Below are 21,485 nucleotides of genomic sequence, written 5' to 3' on the forward strand. Positions count from 1 at the left end.
TATTTGTAATGCCTTGCAAAGATAGGTGGACCCAAAAACGTAACTAATAGTTTTATTAGATAAATTCTTATTTTTATTTGCTAATCTTATTTTCTCTGGAAGGCGTCTTAATATGTGCACATATATTGGCGCTATAAAAATACAGTACAAGCCTGTCTAATTTTTCTTTACGCAACACAATCTAATCTTTTACAGCTAAACGGACGTAATGATGCCGGAAATGGGGCGGATCTTCCTGTCTTTCAAGCTGCGCGCGAATTAACTAGTAGGCGTACACTGGCCCACGAGCAGTGTTCGGTGGAATATCACACCTGGGTTTGAATCTACTGTCCTGACAACAGTGACAGAAGAAAAATTCTTACAGAAGAAAGGGGGATGCAGAGGGAGGTGGCGAGTCTCGCGTTGGCCCCAACAATTAAAGCAAAGTTAATCGGAGCCGGGTTTGTAAGAGTTGGGGATTTGCACGAAGTAAGCGCTGCCGAGCTCCGCATAGGTGAGTTGCTGTGGCGAGTCAAAAGGCTAATTTATAAATTGTTTTTACCAATGCAGACTGTTCAGTAAAACTTACGGGGTACATGCAGTGGAATTTTAAAAAAGGTTTTTGAAAACGGCTGAGTTATTTTGTAGCCATTTAGTTCATCTAACGCGAATAGGAAGCTTGGAATAAAAACATTAACTTGATACTGAACGATCAGATACACAGCTTATGAGCGTGCCTTTTCTAATTAATGCCTTTGATACTGATATTTCTCATTTTCCTCTTGCTATACGATGATAATAATAATAGTATAGATTAGGATTCCTGTAAATACATGTACCGTGGTGCAGTTTTCCGGCAATTTTCCTTGGTACCAGAATTTGTCATAGCATTTTTTTTACAGAATATGCGAAATTCGTTTTTCTCGCCCTAAGCTTTGAGTGGCCACTGCGCCCTTACCTCTGTTCAGATGGATATCAGCCGTCGCTTTAGCATCAGAGCAGCACCAAACATTTTAAAACGGGTATGTCCAACTCCGGTCATGGAAGGATACAGTGCTTGCAAATTTAATTCCAACCACTTTGATAGTTGTGGGTACTGTTTCAAATGTGGTATACTTTGACAGCAAAAGTAAAAAATAAATAAATAAATACTGGTTGCCGCTATATCTTGAAGCCATTGTGACCCTCCAGGACCCGAGTGCATTTTTTTTCATTTGGAGCAGCTTGGTACTTATTATTTGACGCCTAGTTTGTTTATAATTATGACCTTTCATGTTCTGAAGTTAACGTTCTCAGTCAATGTTAATGTGAGCCAGACTGGATCTTAACTGCCATGAATGCAAGGCAGGAACTGACTTTCAGTAGAAAATCCAGCAGATACTTGTATGGCAGTGGAGAACTGATCCATTATTCGGTCAATATTAAATACAATTCTGGATACAATATTAAGATTTTAAGTTTAATGCACCGTGTGTCAATTGCACACATAATTATGAAAGTTAAAGGAAAAAAAGTTGTTTAATAAGATTGTGGTTAGAAAGGAAATTTGAAGAAACGACAGGGCACAAAGACTTATTTTGAATGTTTTGTTGCTTGTCTGAATAATACAAGCACTCCATTGCTATGAATTAAAACTAATTGAAATGAAAAATAAAAAAATCTTATGTTATTCAGTTTGTACCCTAATTTAGCAATTCATGGATTTTTTTTTTAAATTAGTAATTTACTAATTTTTAGAATTCATTCTTAAAGAATTTGTTAATTAGGTTGGATGTTTGCCAGTTTCACTTTCAGCTTCATTTCTACAAACTCTTGTCTTAATTAGAAATGTAAGAGTGGCCTGATATTGAAGTTATTGTGCTTGAAAAGTACAAGTTGTGGTTTGTTTTTGCTCATGTGTGACTGCATTCAAGTTACTTGCCCACCTTCTAACGTAACATTTTCAAGCCTGCTTAACATTAATAGGGTGGAGTGGTGGCTGTCAAGCTAGGCATTGGCACCGGCAATTGGAAGGTTGCTGGTTTCAATCCCGTAAATACCAGAAGTGACTATATTCCATTGGGCCCTAGAGCATGCCTTCAAATGCTTCGTCCTAGGTATGATGTTAATCTGCATCCAGCCCTGCAAGCAGGTCCTCCAATTTACAAGGGGTTGGTGGCAGGATTGGCACTCCAGCCACGGTAAAAACCTCACACTGGTCCAGTGTAGTGCTGAGGTGTCGCCCACTGAACTCGGGTTCCAATTCAGGTGGTTCATGTGTGGTGGGTGTGGCAGCGCACTATTCCAATCTTTCTCTCCCTCTCTCGCACACACACACACACACTCACATTGAGTTGCAGAAGTCTATCCTGGTAGTACTGGTGCAAGACGTCATATAGCCCTACTTAGTCCTGTGTATGGTCAGACAGGGCTAATTTGATACTGTCATTGAACCACGCATGCACATCCTTGGCAGTGTGTGAGTAAAAAAATTTTTGATGCATCGGTATGAAAGTTTGTTGCCAATACTGATAGATTGTACGTCCCCAAAAATAATCAGCTATTAACTAATACCAATTGGTTGATGGTTCTGCTGTCATTGGATAAGTACATTTGTGAAAATGTAACAAATAACATTTACAAAATACAGTGGTGTGAAAAACTATTTGCCCCCTTCCTGATTTCTTATTCTTTTGCATGTTTGTCACACAAAATGTTTCTGATCATCAAACACATTTAACCATTAGTCAAATATAACACAAGTAAACACAAAATGCAGTTTGTAAATGGTGGTTTTTATTATTTAGGGAGAAAAAAAAATCCAAACCTACATGGCCCTGTGTGAAAAAGTAATTGCCCCCTGAACCTAATAACTGGTTGGGCCACCCTTAGCAGCAATAACTGCAATCAAGTGTTTGCGATAACTTGCAATGAGTCTTTTACAGTGCTCTGGAGGAATTTTGGCCCACTCATCTTTGCAAAATTGTTGTAATTCAGCTTTATTTGAGGGTTTTCTAGCATGAACCGCCTTTTTAAGGTCATGCCATAGCATCTCAATTGGATTCAGGTCAGGACTTTGACTAGGCCACTCCAAAGTCTTCATTTTGTTTTTCTTCAGCCATTCAGAGGGGGATTTGCTGGTGTGTTTTGGGTCATTGTCCTGTTGCAGCACCCAAGATCGCTTCAGCTTGAGTTGACGAACAGATGGCCGGACATTCTCCTTCAGGATTTTTTGGTAGACAGTAGAATTCATGGTTCCATCTATCACAGCAAGCCTTCCAGGTTCTGAAGCAGCAAAACAACCCCAGACCATCACACTACCACCACCATATTTTACTGTTGGTATGATGTTCTTTTTCTGAAATGCTGTGTTCCTTTTACGCCAGATGTAACGGGACATTTGCCTTCCAAAAAGTTCAACTTTTGACTCATCAGTCCACAAGGTATTTTCCCAAAAGTCTTGGCAATCATTGAGATGTTTCTTAGCAAAATTGAGACGAGCCCTAATGTTCTTTTTGCTTAACAGTGGTTTGCGTCTTGGAAATCTGCCATGCAGGCCGTTTTTGCCCAGTCTCTTTCTTATGGTGGAGTCGTGAACACTGACCTTAATTGAGGCAAGTGAGGCCTGCAGTTCTTTAGACGTTGTCCTGGGGTCTTTTGTGACCTCTCGGATGAGTCGTCTCTGCGCTCTTGGGGTAATTTTGGTCGGCCGGCCACTCCTGCGAAGGTTCACCACTGTTCCATGTTTTTGCCATTTGTGGATAATGGCTCTCACTGTGGTTCACTGGAGTCCCAAAGCTTTAGAAATGGCTTTATAACCTTTACCAGACTGATAGATCTCAATTACTTCTGTTCTCATTTGTTCCTGAATTTCTTTGGATCTTGGCATGATGTCTAGCTTTTGAGGTGCTTTTGGTCTACTTCTCTGTGTCAGGCAGCTCCTATTTAAGTGATTTCTTGATTGAAACAGGTGTGGCAGTAATCAGGCCTGGGGGTGGCTACGGAAATTGAACTCAGGTGTGATACACCACAGTTAGGTTATTTTTTAACAAGGGGGCAATTACTTTTTCACACAGGGCCATGTAGGTTTGGATTTTTTTTCTCCCTAAATAATAAACACCATCATTTAAAAACTGCATTTTGTGTTTACTTGTGTTATATTTGACTAATGGTTAAATGTGTTTGATGATCAGAAACATTTTGTGTGACAAACATGCAAAAGAATAAGAAATCAGGAAGGGGGCAAATAGTTTTTCACACCACTGTATGTAAGAGCATAGTGCATTTATTTTCTAATTTGAAACTGATATCAATAATTTTATAACTTAACTGCTCTCATTTTAAGTCACTAGTCAGTCACTTTTATTCTGTGTAGGAAACATTAACCTTGGCATAATAAGCAAAATATGCAGTCTCCTGAGTTTTATATTTTGTAACTTAAAAGCTCTCTGTTACAAATTTCCAATAACTATTTAACCCCTTCACCGCCCTCTGCCGGATATATCCGGCACCGCTGTTTTAATGCTAACGCCATACTGCCGGAATTATCCGGCACATTTGCCTGTGGTTATATGAATGCCTGGCAAGTAGTATAACTGACGGTTTGGCGTGGGTATTATTACTACGTTGTATTTCGACAAGTCTGTGGTTGTTTTGGCCGGTCATGTGACGTGATTCGCATGTAACAGCTGTGAATATGGCGAAACGTAAACTGACTTCAAGTGAGGCTTTGCAGGCGATTTTGGACAGTTCTGATCATGATTGTAGCAGTTCTGAAGAAGATTTTAGTGACAGTGATGAGCAGCAACGTGCGCTGCATGATATTGTGAATGAAGACGCATCGGATGACGGCGCTGAGTGGGTGTATCCCCAGCATCTCAGCTGGGCTGCTGCCCGTGGTGAACTACCTTTTCTGCATTCGTTTGAGGGAATGTGTGGCTTTATTGTTGATGTAAACAATTACACTGCTGAGCAGTTTTATGAGCTGTTTGTGTCACCTGATTTGATTAGACATTTTGTTCATCAGACAAATCTGTATGCAGCAAAGTTTATTGAGAAAAATCCCAATTTACCTCCACATTCCCGTGTTCGTGCTTGGTTTGACACTGATGAAAACGAAATGAACAAATTCATTGGGATTTTGATGTTGATGGGAATAATCAGAATACCAGATATTGAGATGTACTGGTCTACAGATCCTATGTATGCAACACCTATTTTTGCAGCTGTCATGACACGTAACCGATTCTCTTTGCTGCTGAAATTCTTTCATTTGAATGACAACAGAAACGAGCCAGATAAGAAAGATCCAAACCGCGACCACTTGTTCAAGCTACGTCCTTTGATTGATCATTTATTTGAAGCATTTCAGTTGCCCTACATGCCAGGACCGTCAGTTGCAGTTGATGAAAGTTTATTGTCGTGGAAGGGCCGCTTACAGTTTCGACAGTATCTACCATTGAAAAGGGCACGGTTTGGTATCAAGATGTTTTGCTTAGCTGAGAATTCAGGTTACATTTATAGATTTCGTGTATACACTGGCAACTTGCACAACATTTAGTGGTCAATACTGCTTGAATAAATGTAAAAAATGTAAAAAAAATGTAAAAAAGTAAAAAAACAAAAATTGTTCAGATTTCGCCTGGCTTGGGGAATATTTAGGGAGTTGGCGGTTAAAGGGTTAATTTAAAATGAATTACAAAAAATGTGCTGTAACGGAGTGTCAGGTGTGATGAATTCCATTATCTACCAAGTAGTACTTTGAGATTTTGCACTGTCTGAATTTACTTTTTTTTCCTCTTAAATGCTTCCACTATTGATGAAGTTCTGTTATCCTTGGCCAGCACTGGAACTTGAGCGTTCTTGACTGAAGCTAGTTTTGCTTTTCAGAAACTCGTTGTTTTCCTTGGTATGTCTTGCCTTGATGTACAGTAAGTAATCAAATTTGTTATATTGTAGTTTATACTGGTATTCTTGTGAAATATTCAAAGACCAGAGTTTGCAAATAGCATTTATAGCATTACCTGCAGCACAAACATTTTCTTACCTGATAAGTTCCCATGGTGCATCAGCAACGAAAATTATTTTGCAACATGAATAACTGTCAGTAAATATTGGCATATTTTATAGTACAGTGGTACCTTGAGATACGAGTGCCCCAACGTACGAGTTTTTTGAGATACGAGCTGTCACTAGGTCGATTTTTTGCCTTGAGTTACGAGCCAAAATTCGAAATACGAGCCATCAAAGAGCTTGTCGCCGCACATTCCAAGAAACTGATGGAACTACAGACACGGCAACATACGGAGGTTCTGCAGGAGATCGGTATCGCGGAGGAGGCAGAGGCGGACGAGGTTACCTCATAAAGTGAGATAAAGGAAGTGTTTGCAATGTGGGAAAAAGTTTCGAAGTTTAAAGAAAAGAAACATCCTGAAAAAGTTGCAACTGATTGTGCAGAGGCGTTATTTAATGACACTTGCCTAACACTTGACTTTATTGAAAAGAAACCCTGAAAAAAATTGCAACTGATAGGCAAGTGTCATTAAATAGAGCCGCTGCACTAACACTTGACTTTATTGAAAAGAAACCCTGAAAAAAATTGCAACTGATAGGCAAGTGTCATTAAATAGAGCCGCTGCACTAACACTTGACTTTATTGAAAAGAAATCCTGAAAAAGTTACAACTGATCGTGCAGCAGCGCTATTTAATGACACTTGCCTAACACTTGACTTTATTGAAAATAAACCCTGAAAAAAATTGCAACTGATAGTGCAGCGGCGCTATTTAATGACACTTGCCTAACTCGTTTCAGAAACATTCTAAAGGGGAGGACTAAACAAAGCTCCTTGGATAGGTTTCTATTGAAACGCCTTGAGAATGAAAGTGAGGAAAGCGTGGCAAAAAATAAAAAAAACTAAATTAAGCAAAAGTGAAAGAAAAAAACATTACAGTATGCTAATCGGCTTCGCCAACATCTGTTTATTTCTTGAGATGCTCTTTTATGTATTAGGTTTAATTTTGTTTGTATACAATATTTGTTCATTATAAATACATTTTTCTTATGTTGAAAACATTTAACAAAAAATTGGGGTGGTTTTTTGGGGGCTGGCACGAATTAATCTCATTTCAATTAATTTCAGTGGGGAAAACTGATTTGAGATAAGAGCATTTTGACTTACGAGCTCAGTCACGGAACGAATTAAACTCGTATCTCAAGGTACCACTGTATTTTCTTGCGTTATCGACTGATACTGATAGTGGACTGATACAATCAGTGCATCTCTAGTAAAAAGCACCAAGACATGAATAGTATATATATGCAAACTACACACAGATAGCAAAAAGGTTTTGGATTAATACCCCATACTCCTTTTGTATCAGGAGTCCACACTAACCAATGTGCCGTTATGCCACCCTTTGATCAGTGTCTACTCATACCCTTCTGTCATGCATGCGCATCTGTGGCTCACCCTACTGTTCTTGTCTACATCTTTTTAATGTTCTAGTCACATTAGATTGTGTAATTTTTAATATATGTTTTGTCAAGCTTTGGGTACCTTTGTTGTTTAACTGAAATTGACATGACATTTAAATACATATGGAATATTCCTAATCTGAAATGCTGGGGAGCAGAGGTATTTCAGCTGTTTTTGGAATATTTGCTTATACATAATGAGATAGTTTGGGGACACACGTGATTAAGTAGGGAAATGCAGCCAAAGCAGCTAAATGACAAACCACGGACACAATAATATATATAACTGGGCCATTTTCAGAATATGTGTTGATGTACCATACAAATATTAAACCTCAAAATAATGAGTATGATGCATAGACTCTGTTTTAGTTCCATTTTAAGATCGCTAATGCTACCTGTTTCCACTGAAGAACATTTTTTGGTTTCAGTTTTAAAAGGCTACCTGTTTCCACTTCTTAGGTAACTGTCCGACAGCTGGAATGTCTCCACAAGCCTTCATTTTATCATGCCCATTGCGCTGGAAGCCATTACCCAACCGATCGACATACTGTACATAAAACAAAATATGCTATTGCAAAACAAACAGTCAATTTGTAGCAGTGCTCGGTTTTCCTAATGTAATCAGAGCAATATACTGCATTTATATTGTAATAAGGGAATCTAGTGAAAATTAAACTACCTTTTTTTTAATGGTAGGCAGCAACAATCCTATAAAGCACAAGTCATCTGCAGTGTTGGTATGAGTTGTTGCAACTGTTGCGTAGAAATATGTGAATCTTAGGTTTTATAAATCTGACATTAAGAGACAAGTAGAAAAGACATAGAACTCTATTATTGGACTCCTTTTGTTGTAATGATTGCTCCCAAAAACAAAATTATTTTACTGTAATCCTGTGGCAAGAGTTCATTCTTCTTTTATTGAATTCTAGAAATGTGTATTTGTGTATGTCCTGTAACATACTGTAAAATGTTTATTTTTTGATGGTATAGAGGCTGGAATTTCACTGCAAGAATCTACTGAAGTTCTACAGACTGTATTTCCACGCTCACATGAAAAGGGGTCAGAGACAAGATGGATGAAGGCCACAGAAATTTTGGAGCAAGAGAAGTCCTGTCGCTCAATAAGTACTTTTTGTGCAGCACTGGACACAGTTTTGGGTGGAGGAATAATGACTGGGAAGATGATTGAGATTTGTGGGACACCTGGAGTGGGAAAGACACAACTTTGGTATGGTATCTACTGACAGAGTAAAAATTTGTTTGTCCTTTGATATTATTAATGAAAAGATGCAAAAGTATGACACAAACTTTCTACTCGGAAGTGTTGCCATGTACATATGCCTAGGCAAAATGTAGATGTATACTATATACAGTGGAACCTCAGTTCACGAACGTCTCTGAACACATACAAATTGGGTTATGACCAAAAAGTTTGCCAAACTTTTGCATCTGTTCACGATCACACACTCGGGTGATGAACAAGTGTTAGTTTTCTCTGTTGTTCAAGGTTTTCTCAGTGTTATTCAATGTTTTTACATTTAGTTTACTATTATGCTGTGCATTCTGTGATGTAATGTAACTATATTTGTGCTTAAAAATCTTAAAAAAATATATATATATATTTACATACAGTTCGTACGGTCTGGAATGGATTAATTGTATTTACATACAATCCTATGGGGGAAATTACTTCGTGACCCAAGGTTCCACTGAGTGTTTATTTTAAATATACTAATTAGATCTGTTTGGTCTATTGTCAACCTTAATGTACAAATATTTTAATTAGAAAACATTTTTCTGATAAGAGTGAAGGCTTGTTTTGCACTTTAGTGGGAAAATTTTGCTTAACAATGCTTGGTTGATTTTTGTATTTAATGTACTTAAATTTATTAGAAATTATAGTATGCATTAATGATGGTAAAAAAAAAGTACATGTGATATGTCTGTTTTTGTTAATTAATCTGTGGAATGCACCTTGAGTTGCATGTAAATGTATAGTAAGGTGCTATATAAATAAATATCTATATTCTAATTTGTTTGGTAAAATGCTGAAATTGTGCTAGGTGATGTTAAGAACAACTAAAGCATAATGACACAATGGTGTTTCTTTTTGTTTTGTTTTAAATTTAGATTTTTTGAATTTAGATTGCCACATTTTTATATATATAATAAAAAATATGCACTTTGACTATGACTGTGACTATGCTAGAATTTGAACTTTGCCCTCAAGTTGTGTTGCAAAGAAAACTTTAATGTATAATTGTTTTTTAAGGTGCTCAGGAATACTGTAAATGGAGACATACAACCTGGCAAAATAACCCTAAAACGTTTTTCATGTACATAATTTAAGAAATGAATGGCAGTTTAAAAAATCCTCTATGATTACAAGACAAAGAAACAAGATTTTAGAATTTTGTTGTTTAGGTAAAAGGGGGAGATAAAAGGTAATGTTTGTTTTGTTAAGGTGCAGTTGCTGCCATTATATCAAGAAATATATTAAAAGCATATTTTTGTAGGAATGTGTGCTATAACATTAGTTGACAACACTTTTGACCAAAGTTCGTTCTTTCTCTGTTAAGTTCAATTCAAACTTGGGAGAACTAAATGCTTGTAAATAAGGAAAATTAAAAAAAATAAAAAAACTTAAAATATAGTAAAAGAAACTATTTTACTTTATATTAAGGGATATTGACACATTACTTTATTTGGTTTGAGTTTCACTAGATCTAGACTTTCTGATTTTTAAAAAAAAAAAATGTTTATTTATATAAATATCCCCCCTCCTTTCTCCTACAGTATTCAGTTGGCCGTGAACACACAAATCCCAGCATCCTTTGGAGGAGTGGAGGGACATTCAGTGTATATTGATACTGAGGGCAGCTTTTTAGTAGACCGGGTGGTAGATGTAGCTGAAGCTGCACTTCAACACTGTAAACAGCAGCATGGAAAAACAGGTTGTTTAAACAATTACACTTCTGTTATTTGTTCTTTTCAGTTTCTCTTACTTTTGACCTCGGCTCTCACTATGAATTTCTTGCAGGACAACTAGGAGCTCTGGAAAACTTTACTTTGGAAACAATTCTTTCCAATATATTCTTTTTTCGTTGCCATGATTATGTTGAACTTTTGGCACAGGTTCATCTGCTACCAGACTTTCTTTTTAAGCACCCAAAGGTTGGTCAGAGTTTGTGGAAGGGACCATAAACTTTGAAAGACTTTAACAAAAACTTACTACACACTTACTCTTCTATAGGTTCGCTTTCTGGTTGTTGACAGTATTGCTTACCCTTTCCGGCATGAGTTTGAAGATTTGTCTGTGAGAACCAGACTTCTCCATGGCCTAGCCCAGAAACTCTTACAGCTTGCGAGCCAGCATAATATAGCAGTAAGTGGAGTTGTGACTGAATGCATGTTCATGTTTTTGTTACCAAATATTCTTTTGGAGTTTTTATTATTAATTGTTATGTTTAAACTTAATTTTTCCCTAAGACAGTTGTATAATTATGTAATGTGCCTTCATAGAATTGTCTTCTGTCTAACTAACTGAAGGCTAGCTGTCTTCTGAGTAACTAATGCAGTAGTTTTATTGCCACAGAGGAGAGAAAAACGAAAACTCTAGCATGCTGGCCAAAAGACCACCTTGGATCTCTTGGAGGTTTATTTTTTCCAACAATCCAATGGATCTGAGTTTTGGTTTTTCTCCTCCTTTCTGTAAAACACATCTCCAGTCTTGAAAATACAGCTTGGATACATTCCTCTTTTGCATGTGTGGTCGTTGAGTTGCAGGTGCTGTATTTAATTAAACTAAAAATTACAGGGTGTACTGTACCTAATTTTGATATACTCGGATTTAGTCTGCTACATTCTTCTAAAAGCTTTGCTAGTATTGAGCTACTGTTTTAACTTTGATTTGTTCACTTTCTCAATTAGCTGTTCAAAATGTCAATTATAATGTATTTATACTATTAAGGTATTTTATACTGCTTTAACTCCTGCTTTAGGGTAGAGAACCTTATTGATGATACTGTTGTATGGGCATATTAAAACATTTTAAATATACTTAGATCTCCAAGTAATGTCGTTAACACCCATTATCATTATTATTATCCGTCTAAACACTTAACGCTTTGTTACTCAGTAGATTCGACTGTAGGTTTTTAACTATCTTGAACTGCTAAAAGTAGAGCTTCATTTTCTTCTGTCCCTACCCCCATTACCCATGCTCGCTCACTGTGCTGCTGCTAAGTAAAAAAAAATAAAAGGTTGTAGCTGCAGATCTCCAAAGCTCAGTGATTCTGGAGCTACACTAAGCAGCCATTTGAAAAGCTTTGTATATGTCACCTATTTGCACAGCAAAAACTTCAAAGAAGGTTCTAGCTGCAACCTGCAGCACTTCATGTTTACTATAAGACACATATATTTGATAGTCATTATTAGTCCGGAGTAAGATAACCCTTCCACAACCCTAATCTTAATCATATGTAAGGATGTTTTATGATGAAACAGCATACAGAGATGAGGTGGAACAGCTGTCCGCATGGTGTGAAGACAACAATCTATCTCTCAGTGTCGACAAGACAAAAGAGATAATTGTGGACTTCAGAAAATCCCATCCTGCCCAAATCCCACTCGGCATCAATGGTTCAGATGTGGAGACTGTTAGGAGTACCAAGTTCCTCGGTGTGCACATAACTGAGGAACTTATGTGGACGCATAACACCTCATCACTAATCAAGAAAGCCCAGCAGAGACTACACTTCTCGAGGTCGCTGAAGCGAGCAAGTCTTCCCCCTTCCATCCTCATCATGTTCTACAGAGGCACCATTGAGAGTGTTCTGACCAGCTGCATCACTGTCTGGTATGGCAACTGCAACATATCCAACCACAAGCGCCTGCAAAGGATAGTGAAGACAGCAGAGAACATTATTGGGGTGCCTATCCCTTCACTACAGGACACATTTTACAATCGCAGTGTCTGCAAGGCCTGCAGCATTGTGCAGGACCCCTTAGGGCTTGTTTATACTTCACGCTCAGAACGTATCATGGCTGCCATGCGTTCCCAGCGTTCATTTGACGCATCCTCTGGGTAGGTCCTCAGAAATTAACGCAACACGTGATCTAGTTGCAGTACCAGCAAAAAGTTGGGGGGCGCAGTGTGGTAAAAGTTGGATTGTGACATCAGAGTCTCTGTTTACTATCTACACGTGACAGAAAGACTCTGTGCGGATACTACGGTAGCGATGTGCGTGCTTCGATGTTTGAGGAATTGCTCGATGTGGTGAAGCAAAATGCCTACATACAAATGCATTTGTGGTGCTTTTGTATTAAAGTGTTGCATATTCCCGATCGTAATAACACAATACATTTTAAAAGTCTCGCATACCATCTTTTGTGCCGTCTTTTTTTTTTTTTTTTTTTTGCAACTTCACAACAGCAACATAATGTACAGCGCTGTGTTTGAGCCACAGAGAAAAAAAATTAAGGACATGGTGAAAACGTGTATTTTGTGATTTAAAGTGGAAATTCTGGCTTTAATCTTGAAATGTCCACTTTAACCTTGTAGTTTACTTTATCATTAAAGCTAACCATCGTAAATTTAGAATCTTTAGATATCTACTTCATATCACTTTCATGATGAAATGCATTAAATTATGTATGTTACATTTTACAGTAAAAGCGTTAATTTTGTTTAAATAATGAATACTGTTAATAATTACACACATGGGGGTGACACGGTGACAGAGCGGTAGCACTGCTGTCTCACTGGGAGTCACGTCGCTGGTATTCCCTGCCTGGAGTTTGCATGTTTTCCTGTTGGGTTTCCACACTGTGGTCCGGTTTCCTTCTAAAGATATGCAGATTTGGGGATTTGGTGCCGCTAAAATGACTCCAGTGTATGTGTGTGCTTGTATTCACCTTGCGATGAGCTGTGGCCCCTTCCAGGGATTGTTTCTGCCTCGTGCCCAATGCTTGCTGGAATGATTTAATCATTAAAGATCCTTTTCAGAGATATTGCGGTAAGGTGTCATCGGAATTTAATGGGGGTTCCAGACAATTCACAACACAGAGAAGCCGAACCTGTTCTCACCGTGATGATGTCTCGCACTGCCACCTGCTGGACTCCTCCAGATTTTCGTAAAGTACATGCGCAAGTATAAACAGTACAACGCTTGCGTAGCAGGAGTGTCCGCTGCAGCATGCGTCACGTTAAGTATAAACCCAGCCTTACACTCCTCACGTGAACTTTTCACACTTCTGCCACCCAAGAGAAGAAACTGCATCTTCAGAGCCAGATCTGCCAGGCTGCAGGATAGTTTTTGCCCTCAAGCTGTCAGACTCCTCAACACCATCCTGCCCCCTTTGATTTTCCACACTGCCTCAACCGCCTGTAAAACCCGCTGACACAGAACTTTTATACATGCAAGCCACTTTCCTGCAAAGACTAGTTTGCATATAGAAAAGAACTGAAAATCTCTCACTGACCTTTAAGTATTTTGCACACTGCACTTTGACATTCTTTGACATCCTTCCGCTGTGAAACATTCTGACCTGTCATTGTTTACACATGTCTCAAACAACTGTTATCATACACTAAGTCATGCTGCCATTTCTGTACTACCTCACACTGTGCTATATTATCTATATACTGTATAATATATATTACATATCTGTTGACTATATTTATCTAGATTGCACAATACCGTACATTGCATCAATGTTCATATTGCTTACACACGCCAATATTACTGCTACTTCTTTGCCTTGTCTTTGCACAATGTCTTGTTTTGTTTTTTAATTTTTATTTGCACTTCATGTTGTTACACTGTGGACCCAGAGCTTCGCAACTTCATCTATCTGTATACTTGTATATGGTTGAGATGACAAAGTTTGCTTTGATTTTGACTTTGAAAAACACAAGGTACATCTTAAAATGGGCATGTTAAGAAAGGAACAAATGACTAGTCTTATTGCTTAACATGACTGACATGTCATACAAAGGTTGCTTGTTGTTAACAGATGTGTGCAGTTTGACTGGCTTGTCAATGGAGCAGATTTGTAGGTGTTTGCTGCCGGACTAGGGCAAACACAGCACAAGACATAACTTCAGTCTTCATTGACTTACTATTCCGGTTGAACTTCACAGTACTATGGGTAATCTTTGTGTTAAAGGAGTAATAATTATGCACATTCCACATAAAGGCAATATATTTGTTTATGCACTTGTAAGACACTAATGCACTTACACACAACCACATTTCCAGCTTTCATCTTGTGTTATATTTATGTCTTGTATGTTTAAATGTGTTTGTAAGTTTTTACACACATTTTTAGAATATCGGTAAAATGGTATTCTTAAAAATCCACATTGGAAGAATTTCATTCGGTTTATTGCCTACTACTACTACTACTAATTGTAGTTAAAGAAGCGTATGTTTGTGTAATAGCTCAGCATCTGTTGAGTGTACTTAAAGCAAATGTTATAATTTGTGGTTTACCATATTTTAGTAACATTTGAAGGTAGAAATGCGTACTTGCCCAGTGAGTTTCACACTTAGACCAAATTCTAATTTTCGTTTGCTTTCTAAAAGTGAAGTTATTGTGTGAAGTATTTTTCATGGAGTTGTTTTATTTAGTAGTATTTCCTTTTCTGTCTTAATATGTATTAATGTTTTTTTTTTTTGTTTTTTTTTTTTGTCTTCAGATTGTTTTGACCAATCACATGACAATAAGACTGGAGCAGAACAATTCAGCACTTGTGCCTGCTTTAGGTAAGAAACTAAAGGAAGTATACAAAACCTATTTAGTGAAGTGTTGATTCCTAGTGAAATTCTTAAATTTAGAGGATGGTATCTGATCATGCTCAGGTGTTTTGAGTCACTATCATCCAACTGAAAGTCTGTGCTATTTCTCGAGTATACAAAAGCACAAATACATCTTTCTCTTTTCTATGTTTAGTTTGAAATATCAGTGCAAAATCAAGAACTGTTTTAAAGCTAGTAATTAAGCCTGTTTTTTTTGTTTTTTTTAAACCTACATTTTTAGGTGTGTTTGCGTGTCTGTCTATCTGCGTGAAACAACTTGGGTCTCAGTGCACAGATTTTTGTTAAGATTTGGCACACTTACTCGTAAAAGAAATTTGTCAAGAAAATTGAGTTTTTATTGAGATATATCAAATACAGCATGCTGCACAAAGTACTGAAATGTCAAACCTCCCATTGAAAAGTATTTGTGAATTTCCAAACTCATCCCCTTTAAAACAAAATCATTCCATGTGACTTCAATAATGGATTAGTTTACTGTTGAAAATTTCCCTTGAGATAGGTTAACTTAAAAGTGGGCAGTATACCGGTGTGGTGATGTCCCATGATCTGAATTTTGCTGCATTGTTGGTGTTGGGATAAGCCCTGAAGTGTTTATCCACAAGTAACTTATTTCAAACAGTCTGAAGTTGAACTTGCACAAATCCTCTAAACCCGACAAAAAAAAAAAATTGTATAGTTCGCACACATTCAGCTGCTATCAATTCCTTTTTTTTCCCCTCAAAGTTAATTTGTGATACTGCCTGGGAATGGAGTGCTGCACGAGAGCCATGAGCAAAAATGAGGCAAACTTTTGAGTTTAGAAATTGCATGACTGCAGTTGAACAGAAATCTATCATGGACACCAATAATATACTGAAAAATTGGAAAATAAAATTATATTGACAAAAGACGAATATAAGCAAAATACTTTAGTGAGGTACCATGATAAAAGCAATTCATTTTACAAACTTCTATCCAGCAACAACCCCACCTCCCAAACCCCGATGCACACAACTCAAAGACCTAATTACAAATATATATCTTTAGAAACAGCAACAAGCAGTCCAGTTAATTTTATGTTGTTGAAATGTGTGAATAATGGAAGTCATCTGCAACATTAGGGAATGCAAGTAGTGCATTGCCTTAGAGTATGTGCTTTCCTTTGGTTTTGCATCCTCAAGAATCCATATCAGCTTGTTCCTTATCCTTAAGTCCTGCATGACTCTGAACCAGAATCTACCAGCCAATGTTATTTCTGTAATAAATCTGGATCAGATGCCTGTCCTAATCATCACTTTCTTATTGCCTTCATTTAATTGGGGTCTTACACTTGGTCTTACACCTCACTCCACCCTCTCCCTGTTTACTGTGCTTCCCCCCTTTTTTATTTTTATAAACAAATTGGGAGAAGGCTTAAAATACTAGGGCACTTATAGAAATTTTATATTAACACTGATTTCAGTTGTGTGTTTGAATTGATGGAATCATGTAAGTTTTGCAAATTTCATCCCTTAAACTGCATTATCAAGTATAGAATTATTATAAAGATAACCGATTAACATACTTGTCCATCTCATATGGACTGAAAGGCAGTGCATGAACAGAGCACGTGTAAGCTGAAAGCTTGAGTGTACTTTTCTTTTTTTGTACTTGTGGCGTATCGTCTTATACTCTTCAAACCACACTTGCTTGCCTTAAGTGTAGAGATTACTAAACAAAGTGGTAAATCATTTTTAGGCAAGAAAAACATTTTATTTTGGGGAGCAGCTTAAAAATTAAACAGAACTGAGGCTCATAACTGACACAGAATTGTTAGAGAGGGTGTTGTATCTTCTTAACGAGGGTCCTCGGTTATTTGGAACTGGCTTGGTTTCAGAGTTTCTGACTTTATCCAAGAAATAATACTTTGCAAACTATGTTGTCGTGATGTGGTGGATTAAGGTGGAACCACCACTAACCTGTTTAAATACCTGAAAACCACTTCTGTAAATGGATATGAAGAAGCTACTAAGTGCATGACAGCCAATGCAAACAGCAGCACTCCACTCAAACATCAAAGTGTATGACCTACAAAAAACAGTGGTCCATCAAAGCATAATTTTCTGCTGGCAACTCATACTACAGAAAGAGCAAACATTGGAATTCAATCCAACATTCAATCGCCTAGCAAAAGGCATAGAACCTAAGACCTTAAGAAGACATCAGAAAGTTGTTTAAAACCATGGATCCAAGATATGATATAGTGAGCTGTAAATATTTTAGTCAAATGTAAACACCAAATGCCATACAGAGTGTTGTAACAGTTATTAACTGAACAAGTAACACTGAATTATTTTCTCCAAAAAACGACTTAATCATCAAGCCAGACCTGTTATGCATTTTGTGCTACTGTAAGTCTACCTATTCACTATATTGACCACAACTAAAACTAAAAAAATAGACATCTTCAGAATTCTACTTTGGAGATGATCACACTAGAGAAATAATTGTAGGAGAGCTAAAGGAGGTTATGTTGTCTTGGGGCTTGAAAGAATTGCATCATACTTGTATGGCTACTTAAAGTAGAACGAACATGATCTGAGTTTTGGAGCTGAATAAATGGATAAGACTAGGCTGTTTCAAACACAGACTACACATTGCTATTGGTTAACTTCAAATAGTTAAAACACAATGCTTGTTAGAAGCTGAACTCAGTATTCTTCATAACAGCAGTTTGAATCAATACATAAATAATGTTTGTGTGCTACCCTAACATCCATATAGGACATGATTTGATTTCCTTTTATTTATGGTTAATAAAGTAAACTGAAGGTTCTGCTTATGTTCTTTAAAAATATTTAAAAAAACAAATTGGTTATTTTCATAACCTAGTAGTTTTATGTAATAATACGTTATACAGGGTGAGACAAAATGAAGCACCACATTTCTCAATGTCATTTGATAGGCAATCCTTTGTAGTTTTCAGTCGGTAACATGCCTTGGTCCAGTGTACATCATGCTTTTGCTGTTGAAGTGTTCTCCAAAAACAGCGAATCCATCATCACTATGCAATGCGCCTTCCAAATGCACTTCAGCATTCCTCCTAACAATGACATCCCATATCGGAAAATGATTCTTCAGTGGTGGCTAAATTTAGACTGTCGGGTGCAACATTGAACAGAAAATCTCCAGGCCGTCCTCTCGCTATACGAATGCCTGAAAACATCCAAGCTGTAAGGGCATCAATTTTGCAGCCTCCTAGACGTTCAGTGTGCAAACATGCTTCTGCCTTAGGCATTTCCAACACGTCTTTGTGGAGGATTTTACATGAGGACCTTAATTACCATCCGTACAAAATGATGGTAGTGCAGGAACTCTCTGAAAGAGACTGGGAGATCTGTGGAGAGTTGTGCAGTAACATTCTACAAACCGTTCATCAAGATGCCATTGTCGTGCGGCGACGAGGCACCTTTCCATTTGAATGGTTGCGTAAATATGCAAAACTTTCGCTATTGGGTCGAAATGAACCCTCACAAACTTCATCAGAGACCCCTGCACAGTGAGCGTGTAAGGCCGGATTTATACTTCACGCGACGCATGCTGCTCCAGCTACGCAAGCGTTGTAGTGTTTATACCTGCGCGCATACTTTACATAAATATGGAGGAATCCACCAGGTAGCAGTGTGAGATATTATCATGGGGAGAACAGGTTCGGCTTTGCTGTGTTGTGAATTGCCTGGAACACCCATTAAACTCCGATGAAACCTTACCGCAATATCTCTGAAAAGGATGTTTAATGATTAAATCCATCAGTCCAGGGATTTGTCCATCTCAGCTAGTATTGGGCACGAGGCAGAAATAATCCCTGGACGAGGCATCAGCTCATCGCAAGGTGAATACAAGCACTCACACCACTAGCATCATTTTAGTGTAACCAAATCTGCATATCTTTGAAAGGAAACCCAGCAGGAAAACATGGAAAGGAAATTCCAGGCAGGGAATATCAGCAACGTGGCTCCCTGCAAGACAGCAGTGCTAACGCTCCGCCACCGTGTCACCCCCATGTGTGTAATTATTAACAGTATTCATTATTAAATTGGTAATTTCATTTAATTTGTAAAATGTAAAATGCATTTCATCATGAAAGTGATATCAAGTATAAATCTAAGGATTCTAAATGTGCAGAGTGTTGGAATATCATAGATTTAATGTGCGCAGTGTGGCGATCTATTGCTGGCGATCCGCTGCTCTCAGTTACGGAGGAAGCCCAAGAAAAAAAGACGGCACAAAAGACAGTATATGAGACTTTTAAAATGTATCGTGTCATTACGATCGGGAATATGCGACACTTGAATATAAAAGCACCACGAATACATCTGTATGTCGTTATTTTGCTTCACCACATCGAACCATACATCAAACATCGAAGCGCGCACACCGATCTCGTAGGATCCACCAAGCGGCATTCTGTTACATGTAGATAGTAAACAGAGACTCTGACATCACATTCCAACTTTTAGCACACTGTGCCCCCCAACGTTTTGCTGGCACTGCAACTCGCGCACGCTTTCACGTTAATTTCTGAGGACCTGCTCAGAGGACGCATCAAATGAATGCTGGGAACGCGTGGCTGCCATGATGCGGGCGCGTACGCGTTCTGAGTGTGAAGTATAAATGAGCCCTTACAATTTGGTGTGCTGTTGCAGAATTTGGCATTGTAGGCCCTTTTTTTTTTTTTTTTGAGCGGGGGGAGCAACTGTCACCGTCACTTCAGCACGTTACATTGAAACGCTAGAGAACTTTTTGCGGCCCCAACTGGAAAAATGGATGTGGTGGATGCCTGGTTTCAACGGGATGGTGCAACAGCTCATACGGCGTGGAGATCCATGCAAGTTTTGCAGGAGATGTTTCTGGGGAAGCTGATCTCCTTACACGGTGATGTCGGGTGGCCTTCACGTTCTTCTGATCTCACTCCATATGATTTCTTTTTGTGGGCTATCTCAAGTCGAAGGGATACACACCGACCGCAATACCTTGAAACCCTCAAGAACGCTATTTGCCACAAAATCACCGCTATTCCCCTTGAAATGGCTGAATGAGTCATGCGAGCATTTAGAAATTGTCTTGAAGAGTAAATCTCTAATACTGGCCACCACCTTGAAGATATCATTTTTAAAACGCAGTGGGGGAAAAAAAAACTCTATTTTGTATACCTTTCTTGTGTCGTTATGAAATTTATTTTATCTTGTAGCATTTTTGTAGAATAAATGTTTGAAATGTGATCCTTCTTTTTGGCTCACCGTGTATAAATAACGTGTCAGTGCTACATGTTGTAAAAAAATTTAAAAAATAAAATATTTTGAACACAATTTCACCCTCTGAAAGGGCATTCAGCACTGCGGGAATTGTGGTCACGCGCCACAGGGCAGCACTATAGCCATAAACTGTTAACAGCATGGTGTTTCTAGCAAAGAGCTTGCAAAGAACATACTTGATTTTAAATAACAAAAACATTACGTTCCAGTTAATTTTTTCTCGCTTTGTTTTCTAGAAGTTCCACTTCTCAGTACAAATTTACAATGAATAGTTTTGCATTCAGTATAATTAGCAATACTGTTTCTGTAATCAACAAAAAGGTGTAACTTACAATACAATACTACTTATTTGCTTTGCTGCCTACCCTGCTATAACTTATCATCTCTCGGGGAGGAGTGAAAGCTTTAGATTTGTCAAATTTCAATTTCTCTGGTTTTTGACGGACCTTGACGTTTTAGGGTCCCCAATACTGAAAACATAGATCTCTTGATGATGGGTGTTTTTGTATCTGTGTGTTAGTTTCTTGAGAATGTTCTAGAGCTAAATCAGCCAGATGGAGAAATACCAAACTCAAAACTTAAGCCTGTTATTAGATGATGTTGTGCTGATTGGTTTTAGAGCCAAATCATGCCAGAGAAAGAGGCAATTTAGAGCAGGGGTCCCCGGTCTGTGGCCCGGCCGCGAGAGAAATGCCGGCAACGGAGACTCAGTGAATGAATACAGCAAAATGGCATCCATTGGAATTTAACTCATTGTCACCCTCCTATAGAAACGGCAGACATGAAAAAAACGATAACAGTTCATATTAGAAAAAAAACACTTTAAATTTTTGCAGCTCTTGATTTGGCAAAAAAAAGACGTTTCCAGTGAATTCGGAATTTCGTCATCCACACTGTCAACTTTCTTGAAAGGCTGAGCAAAAAAAGAAGAAAAAATCTTGGGTTACAAATGT

The 21,485-nt window shown here is 38.0% G+C and overlaps 1 protein-coding gene across 1 annotated transcript in view; it reads left to right on the forward strand.

Moving 5' to 3' along the window:
* The first annotated feature begins 210 nt into the window (after positions 1 to 210).
* rad51c (RAD51 paralog C) overlaps positions 211 to 21,485 on the forward strand; it is a 31,938-nt gene continuing 10,663 nt past the window's right edge. Inside the window, exons 1-6 of the mRNA XM_028806951.2 lie at positions 211 to 493; positions 8,427 to 8,664; positions 10,233 to 10,390; positions 10,477 to 10,610; positions 10,690 to 10,821; positions 15,139 to 15,205. Coding sequence (XP_028662784.1) covers positions 376 to 493; positions 8,427 to 8,664; positions 10,233 to 10,390; positions 10,477 to 10,610; positions 10,690 to 10,821; positions 15,139 to 15,205 — 847 coding nt within the window. The 5' untranslated portion in view covers positions 211 to 375. The remainder of the gene's footprint in view (positions 494 to 8,426; positions 8,665 to 10,232; positions 10,391 to 10,476; positions 10,611 to 10,689; positions 10,822 to 15,138; positions 15,206 to 21,485) is intronic.

Source organism: Erpetoichthys calabaricus, chromosome 8 (genome assembly GCF_900747795.2).
Source record: "Erpetoichthys calabaricus chromosome 8, fErpCal1.3, whole genome shotgun sequence".
Taxonomy (NCBI): Eukaryota; Metazoa; Chordata; class Cladistia; order Polypteriformes; family Polypteridae; genus Erpetoichthys; species Erpetoichthys calabaricus.